The sequence below is a fragment of the Spinacia oleracea genome, chromosome 5, assembly GCF_020520425.1.
Source record: "Spinacia oleracea cultivar Varoflay chromosome 5, BTI_SOV_V1, whole genome shotgun sequence".
Taxonomy (NCBI): domain Eukaryota; kingdom Viridiplantae; phylum Streptophyta; class Magnoliopsida; order Caryophyllales; family Amaranthaceae; genus Spinacia; species Spinacia oleracea.
In genome coordinates, this window is record NC_079491.1 from 42,948,659 (window position 1) to 42,956,946 (window position 8,288).

At 37.2% G+C, this 8,288-nt stretch overlaps 1 protein-coding gene and 1 long non-coding RNA gene across 3 annotated transcripts; both read left to right on the plus strand.

The window, feature by feature from the left end:
- Positions 1–3,574: 3,574 nt before the first annotated feature.
- LOC130460987 (uncharacterized) lies at positions 3,575–6,245 on the plus strand. 2 transcript variants are annotated; one of them, XR_008921265.1, is made up of 5 exons: positions 3,575–4,077; positions 4,188–4,233; positions 4,356–4,453; positions 4,965–5,028; positions 5,985–6,245. It is a non-coding gene; the product is annotated as an uncharacterized lncRNA (long non-coding RNA). The 2 variants fall into 2 exon arrangements; XR_008921266.1 differs by having other exon boundaries at positions 4,188–4,453.
- A 788-nt stretch (positions 6,246–7,033) lies between these two features.
- Positions 7,034–7,918, plus strand: LOC110795553 (uncharacterized). Its single transcript, XM_022000571.2, has one exon. It carries the CDS (start codon positions 7,034–7,036, stop codon positions 7,916–7,918), a length of 885 nt encoding a protein of 294 aa, XP_021856263.2.
- The last annotated feature ends 370 nt before the right edge of the window (positions 7,919–8,288 follow it).

Below are 8,288 nucleotides of genomic sequence, written 5' to 3' on the forward strand. Positions count from 1 at the left end.
TAGAATATATTACGTACAGGTCGCGCTTTAGGATGGCCAACAATAATGACCTAGCTGCTGCTATTCGCCTCTTGGCGGAAAAACTAGCTCAGGAAAGAACTGAGCGCCCCAATTCTGCAGGGGACATGTTTGAAAGGTTTGCGAAAGTTAAGCCACCATACTTCAAGGGGCAAGCAGACCCGACCTTCCTAGAAAACTGGATTAGGGAGTTTGAAAAACTATTTTGGGCGGTAAATTGTCCTGAAAATATGAAAGTAGGCCAAGCTGTCCTTTACCTAAAAGATGAGGCCGATCTATGGTGGAAAGAGAATGGAACTAGGCTAAGTGTTGTTGAAGGATTTAATTGGGACTCATTTGTCGTTGCGTTGAGGGAAAAGTTTTATCCTCCTTTCATAACAAAACGAAAAGCGCAGGAATTCATAAACCTGGGGATGGGGAGTATGACCATCGCTGAATATTATAGCAAATTTATAGCGCTGTCGGAGTTTGCACCTGAGGTTGTAGCCACAGAAGAGATAAAGGCTCAGAGGTTTGAGCAAGGGTTGACCGATGAGATCCAGTTAGGATTAGGTGGAGAAACCCTTACACCTTTAGATAATGTGTATTAGAGAACCGCTCATATTTATGGTTTTCAGTCCATAAGGGACAAGAAAAATGTTGTTGGAAAGAAAAGAAAAGTGTTTAATGTCCGGGAAAACCAAGGGAATTTCAAAAAGAATATGAATGAGAATAGGAATGGGAATGGAAATGGAAATTATCGAGGAGGAAACAGTCAGGGGCACAACAATAGGAGTCAATCCGTGAGAATGTATCACTGCAAGAGGTGCAACAATAATCACCCTGGTAAGAATTGCAAAGGAGAATTAGTGACCTGCAACTATTGTCAGAAAAGGGGGCATAGGGAGTATGAGTGCTTCACTAAGCACAGAAAGGAACAAAATAGTAATGGAGATGGGAACCAAGTGAGATTTAACCAGTCTGGAGGTCAAAATTCAAAGCCTGGAGGGGCACAAAACAATCAAGAGAACTATAATAAACCTGCAAATGATAACAACAACCAGAATAAGGCTTCAGGAAAACCGTTCATGATGACTAGAAATGAAGCTGAACATTCTGCAGACGTAGTTCATTGTACTTTTTCTATTAACTCCGTGCTAGTTAAAACATTATTTGATTCGGGAGCAACCTATTCTTTCGTTTTGTCATATGTTATTAAGAGTCTGAAGTTAGTAGATTTTGAAATGATTGATTTACCTGTTAGTATACCTACTGGTGTAACCTTAAGGTGTACCAAGTTATTTAAGAACTTTCCTTTGAAGATAAAAGATTGCGTTTCTGACTTGATAGAGTTTAATGGGAAACCTAGATGTAATTCTGGGAATGGATTGGCCAAGTTTTTACAAGGCTAAGGTAGATTGTGAAATTCCGAAAGTAAGTTTAAGGAACCCTATGGGAAGGTTGACCTCATGTGAATGTTTTGAGAAGTCCAAGAACCTTTAAGTGATTTCTATAATGCAAGTGAGGAAATTGATGAATAGAGAGTGTGAACTATTTTTCTGTATTGTGCTAGATGTGAGTAAAGAAGTTGGAGTGAAGATCGAGGATGTTCCCATGGTGAATGAATTCGTTGGTGTGTTTCCGAGTGAAATTGCGAGTACGTCACCAGCTAGAGCCCTTGAGTTCACAATAGAGTTGAATCCCGGACCGACACCTATACCCAGAGCACTTGATAGAATGACACCTCCTGGAATGAGTGAATTGAAGACATAGTTTCAAGAATTGTTCGATGAGGGGTATATTAGGCCTAATGCATCACCACGAAGAGCCCTGGTGTTGTTTATTAAGAAGAAAGATGAGAGTGTGAGATTGGGTATCGATTTTAGGGAGCTAAGCAATGCAACCATCAAGACCAAGCATCCTTTGCCTAGGATAGATGACATATTGGATCAATTGAATTGGACGAGTGTGTTCTCGAAGACTGATTTGCGTTTAAAGTACCACCAATTGAGAATAGCTGATAAGGGCCTAAGACCTCATTAGGATTCGTCATTGTCATTATGGGTTTAGAGTAACGTCTTTTGGGTTAACCAATGCACCTGCATTAATTATGGATTTGATGAATGAGATTTTCTACGAATTCCGAATTTAGTTCGTTATGATGTTATTGATGATATCCCTATTTATGCATAGAATGAGAAAGAGCATGACAAACACTTGAGGATTACTTGGAGACGCCTAGGAAGAATCTAGTTTTATTAAATGAAGTATACAAATCTTGAAGTCATATGTGTATAGTGACACCGACGGAAAAGTTAAGGACTAAATTAATTGAGAACTATGTTACGTAAGGGATTAAATTTAAGAGAAGATTTGAGTGGTCCAGGATCGTTAGAATCACTGTTGTCTGGAAAAGATGAAAAGAAATATATGAATTGGTGCAAGAGCTAAGAGTTAAGCCCAAAAGTTATAAACCCATGAAAAGTGTAATGAGGTTCGGTAACAACGAAAAGTTGAACAGAAGGAGTTTATATAGATCATGCTAAGATTCAAGCTGTGAGTGAGTGACCTACTCCAAAGAACGTGTCTGATACTTGAAGTTTTCTAAGCCTAGATGACCATTATAGGAGGTTGTGAAAGACTTTTCGAAGAGAACAAAACCATTGACCAACTTGTTGAAAGAGGAATCGAAATTCGAGTGGAGTGAGAAATGTGAGAAAGCTTTCTAGATTTTAAAAGAGCGTTTGACCTCCGCACCTGTTGTCGCGTCAATTGAAACTTTATGAAACCAATTACCCTACCCATGACCTAAAGCTAGCTGCTAGTGCGTTTGTTTTGAAGATTTAAAGACATTATCTTTATGGGAAAACATTTGAGATTCTTACCGACCATAAAAGTCTGAAACATTGGCAAAAAGGTCTAGTGAATCTTGGGGATGACATTGAAAATGAGTACTACTTTCCACCCTGCGATTGATGGACAACTGAGATTACTAACGGAATATATGTTGAAAGCTTGTGTTATTGACTTTAAGGGTAATTGGAAAAATCACCTAGGTTCGATTGAATTTTCGTGCATCAATAGTTACCATGCAAGCATTACGATGTCACATGTTGAGGCACTGTATGGAAAGAATTGTAGAAGTCTTACTTATTAGAATGAGATTAGTGAGAATATTGTATTGAGGACATAATTCGTTGAGGAAGAAATACCCAAAGTTATTCCCTGAGATGAGTTACGAGGGCGTAACTCGTTTTCTTTAAGAGGGGTAGAATGCGATAGAAATTCGCGCTTTTTACCTATTTTTATAGTATTTTTTATGCATTTTATGCTTATTTTTAGCAACTTATACATGTTGATGCAAGTAAATAGATTCTCCGCATAAGAAAATGTGTTTTTGAGTATTACAAGTAACTCTTAGTTGGCAAAATAATGCACAAGAGTGGCACAAAGTACTTCTACAATAAGAATAAGTTGAAAAGTTTGGAAAAATACGTGAATTTTCGTGTCAAGTTTCGGGGCGAAACTTCTTTTAAGAGGGGTAGATTGTAATCCCCCCGTAATTTTATACATTTCATTTATATATTTTACCGTATATTTAATATATTTAAATAAGAATTTATGAATTTTGGAAATAAATATATAATTAACATATATTTATTTATTACATATTAATATTTTCAACGATTTACGAAATCGAAAATGATTTTAGAATTTTAAGTAGAAAAGAATTTGAATTACGAAAATTGATTGAATTTAGAAAACGATCCTATTCAGTTTTGGATTCGAATCATAAAAGCTAAATCCTAATTCTAGCCCACTTGGGAAAGCCCAATATTAAAACCCAAAACTCAAACCCTCCCTTTACTCTAATTCACGTAAAACAAAAATAAAAAAATAAACAAAGCCAAAACCCCATTTGAACTTCACGTGAAAACGCAAAAGAGAAAAAAAAAAAGAAGCAAAACCTATCTCTCATTCAAACTCACGTAAACTAGCAAACCCTCAAACCTTGGTACTCTCTGCCCAGCCGCCAGCCACCATACACCCGCCGGACCTCCACCGTCCTCGTCACAGCCGGTAAGCTCTTCTCCGTCGTCCTTCCTTTTCTCTTTCGTTCCCCTTTTCTTTTCGTTCTTCTTTCTTCGTTTTCACCCCTCCTCACGTGATTATGCTTGAACCTCGCACAGCCCCAGCCGCCGACCACCTACCGCCGCCGCGACCGCCAGCTGCACGGTAACCTTCTTCTTCTCCTTCGTTCTTCTTCCTTTCTCTTTCGTTCGTTTCTTGCAGCTTCGCTACCCTTCTCACGATCTTTTTCGCTCTTGCTCTCCTCGCTCGTTTTGGTTTTTGCGCAGCAGCAACCGAGTCGCGCCACCCTCTCCTTGCTGTCGCCGAGCAGTGCTGCCGCCTCCGGCCGCGCCTCACCGCCTGCCACCGTCGTCCTCTCTCGTCGGTTAACTCTTAAAACCCAAAGCTAATCTTTTTATATCATATGTATTAATTTAAATATTGTTGGAGTGAATTAAAATTATGATTTTTAAGATTTATTTACTTATTTCAGATTTTAATATTTTATGATTAAATTATTAATTTTCAGATTTCATACATTGATTGAAACGAGAATTTAAATTAGTTAAAGCGGGAATTCTAAGTTTTTAATGATGTTGGATCATGGTAGAATGATTTGGAATGATTAAAACTATTATTTTTATATTCTAAGCGTGGTAATTTGGTGTTGGGGAAGTTTTTAAACAAATTTATATGCTTGAAATTTAAAGTACGATGTTTGCAAAGAATTTTCAACGAATTTCAATCACTAATTCAATAATTATGATGCTAAGAAATCAAATACTCAAGTTTTGATATTGGGGAAAGTTCTAAATATGTTTAGGATGTATTTAGAATGCTTTGTTATTGTTGTGAATGTTTAGAAGTTGATTGTGAATCCTTGTTGGTTGTTTTAGGCGGAGAATTCTCCTTAGGCGACTTTTGAATTATTAAAGTGGTCTTGCAGTTTGTTTACACAAGGTACGTACATACCTGTGTGCTTGGAATGTGTGCTAATTGTTGAAACCATGTTGAATTATTGATGAACTTGGTTATGTTGATGTTGTTGATGAACTTAGTCAGGTTGAAATTGCATGTTTGATACTGTTGGATGAACATATTAAACCTTTATTGCATTTTGAGGATTATAACATGTTAGTATGGAAGATTGATGCAAACATGTTTGATTGGGAACACTAGATTATTTAGTATATAATTCAGATCAGTTAATTGTTGTTCCCTTTTTAGCTTTTCACTACTTTATGAGGGCGGAGGACCTTATTTAGTAAGTTGAAACCTTATACCCATATTCAGGGGTTGATCAGTATTAAAGAAAAGATTGGAGTTAATTGGAATGAGTCTTGTTTGATGCCTTTGTGGTCACTTACTCAATTCCAAGATAAAAACAGTTATAAATAAATGTGAGTTGCATGCCTTATGTGATTGTTGAGTCATAACAGGGTGTCAATTTGTAAATCATGTAAAGTGAAACTGAGTAGCAATAGCTTTAGACTGTGCACGTCTAAAGTGACGGACAAACAGGAGTTGGGGTTCATGGTGGTAGCCCATGGCCTTTCATTCGGACCGGATTGATCACCGCGTCCTATTTTCAGTCAAACGTTCCTCGATATCGCAGGTCACTGAGGTTACGGAGTCGCGCCCGTACCTCGCTTAGCTAGAAAACTCGGTCCATTGCCTATTTCAATTAAAATAATATTATTGTTATAAAAGTCTAGTCCAGTCTAGCCTAGTCTAGTTAAGTATGGTCGTCAGATTATCATGCTTTGTCTGCCCTTAATTATGTTTAATAGTATCATGTTAGGATTATTATTGTTTTAGTATGTAGTACTCAGCTTTGCTGATTACGTGCTTTGTTTGTGTGTGTTGATCATGGCTATGCCTTATTGATCCTGTGATGACCCAACTTTGGTGAGCAGTCTCTAAGGATCAATAAGCGTTGCCCATCTACAGGTTTGAAGATGATGCATCATTGGGATCGGGATTAGAGAGCTTGTAGTTATATTTGTTTTATTAAGTGATTTGGGTTGTTAACTTATATTTGAAAGTTGTCGTACTATTCGTATTTCCTTATTTCCGTTAATTGGTTTTGGACTTAGTATGTAATCGATTATTTATGAACCTAAAAGTTAGTTTTATGTTTTCCGCTGCAAAATTCTGAATAAGCCGTACGTTTTCACACGGGCGATAATGCCTTAATAATTCTCTATAGTTATATTTATAAAAGGGTTGTTTTAGAAAAAGGGAATTGTCGGGGTGTTACAATATGCATATGTACATCATCCATGATGATCTAGAAGTGTATTATTATGACACAGTGGCAACTGGCAAGGTTCCGTTCATCCGTTGAATATGTTAGCGGATCAAAGATATATCTAATTATCTATAGAATTGGCGCTAGGTGGAGTGCATTTATTTCCATAAAAACGTACCATAATTCATTCGAGACCGTAATATTAGACCATAAACAACGTTTTTTGATGAAAATTCTGACGCAATGCATCTAGAATGTTTAGTCAGTAAATCTTTTGGGGGTTTTATATTCAAAACTTAGAAATCGTGGGAGTAAAGCTAAAGATGATGACACCACTTACGCTTATAATTCAACATTATTAGCCTCCTATTATTTATTTTTAATTCTATGTAAAACGCATCTTATCTTATTTAATTTAATTGTGTAATGCCAAAAGTCAAACATTGATCCCATATATAGAAACCAAGCAAAGAAAACAATGTATTATGTTGAGCGCAACAACAACATATTACATGGTACATACATAGGAAGTAGTACGTATTAGTGTATTACATATTACATATTACATGGTACATACATAGGAAGTAGTACGTATTAGTGTATTACATATTACATATTACATGGTACATACATAGGAAGTAGTACGTATTAGTGTATTACATATTACATATTACATATTACATATTACATATAGACGTACGAAAGAGAGAAATAATGGTGTTACTAATGCAGCGTCCTTCAGCGATAGAGTTTGATTTCAACAGCGGGCGGGCGTCTCCGTGTGGAAGCTCTCCATCAACTCCCAAAGGGTTTGGTGATTTCTACTTGAGCGCACCAACAACTCCATCTCATATGCTTTCTAATTGTGCTTTATCATATGCTTTCCAATTTAATACAAACGAAGAAACACAATCCCCTACCAAGTCCATAAACAAATCAGAAGCCGTAAATAGTCCTCTTTTATCCCCGAATTCTACAAAATCACCACATAAAAAGAGTTTTTGGAGCACATTTTCACCAAAATCCGATCATTATAAAACTAGAGACGGCATGGAAACAAAAACAAAAAAGAAAGGAAGAGGAAGAGTTTCAGATATATCTAACTCGAGGGATGGACGGAGGGTAATAAGGTCACTTTCTCCTCCCCGGGAGTCCAAGTATACATTATGGGAAGAAGAAGAAGAAGAAGAAGAAGAAGAAAAGTCGGGACAGAATACAGCATCAACATCAGCTGCACTAACATTGTCCTGTTGTAAAGGTAGTAGAAAGTGGAGGTTAAAAGATCTGTTATTGTTCCGTAGTGCATCAGAAGGACGGGCGTCAGAGAAAGATCCATTTAAAAAATATTCCTATATGCGCAGGAAACATACACTACCATCGCCATCACCATCACCATCACCATCACCATCACCATCAACACAAGGCTCCCCCAGTAGACGAAGAGGACCGGTCTCAGCTCATGAGATGCACTACACAGTGAACAAGGCCAACTCGGAAGATATGAGGAAGAAATCGTTCCTTCCATACAAACAGGGTATTCTTGGTCGCTTGGCAATCAATCCAGCAGTCCATACACTAGCACATGGCTTTGGTCTTTAGCTCCATCATCACAGTCATCCGTTAAATGTTACTAGTATGTACAGATAAATCCATGTCCCCAAATTTTGTAAATTTTATATACGTTTTTTATAAGCTGAATCCATTCTCAAATATGAAATTCAGCTGTTATTTTGAGTTTTAGAATACTCAAAGACTTACTAAGTACTCATACCAATTCCGCAATAATAAGGTTTGTTTTCGGTTGTTCCACTTGATTTGCACAAAAGTGCAATTATGTCTGCATTCATGACAAAATCCACTGGTGCTCCTCCATCTTTTAATACTCCGTATGTTTTATGCCCTCGTTTATGTATGTCTCTCATCTGTTGAATTCTGGAATCCGACCTCAGTTCTTGTTGGTTGTTTAATT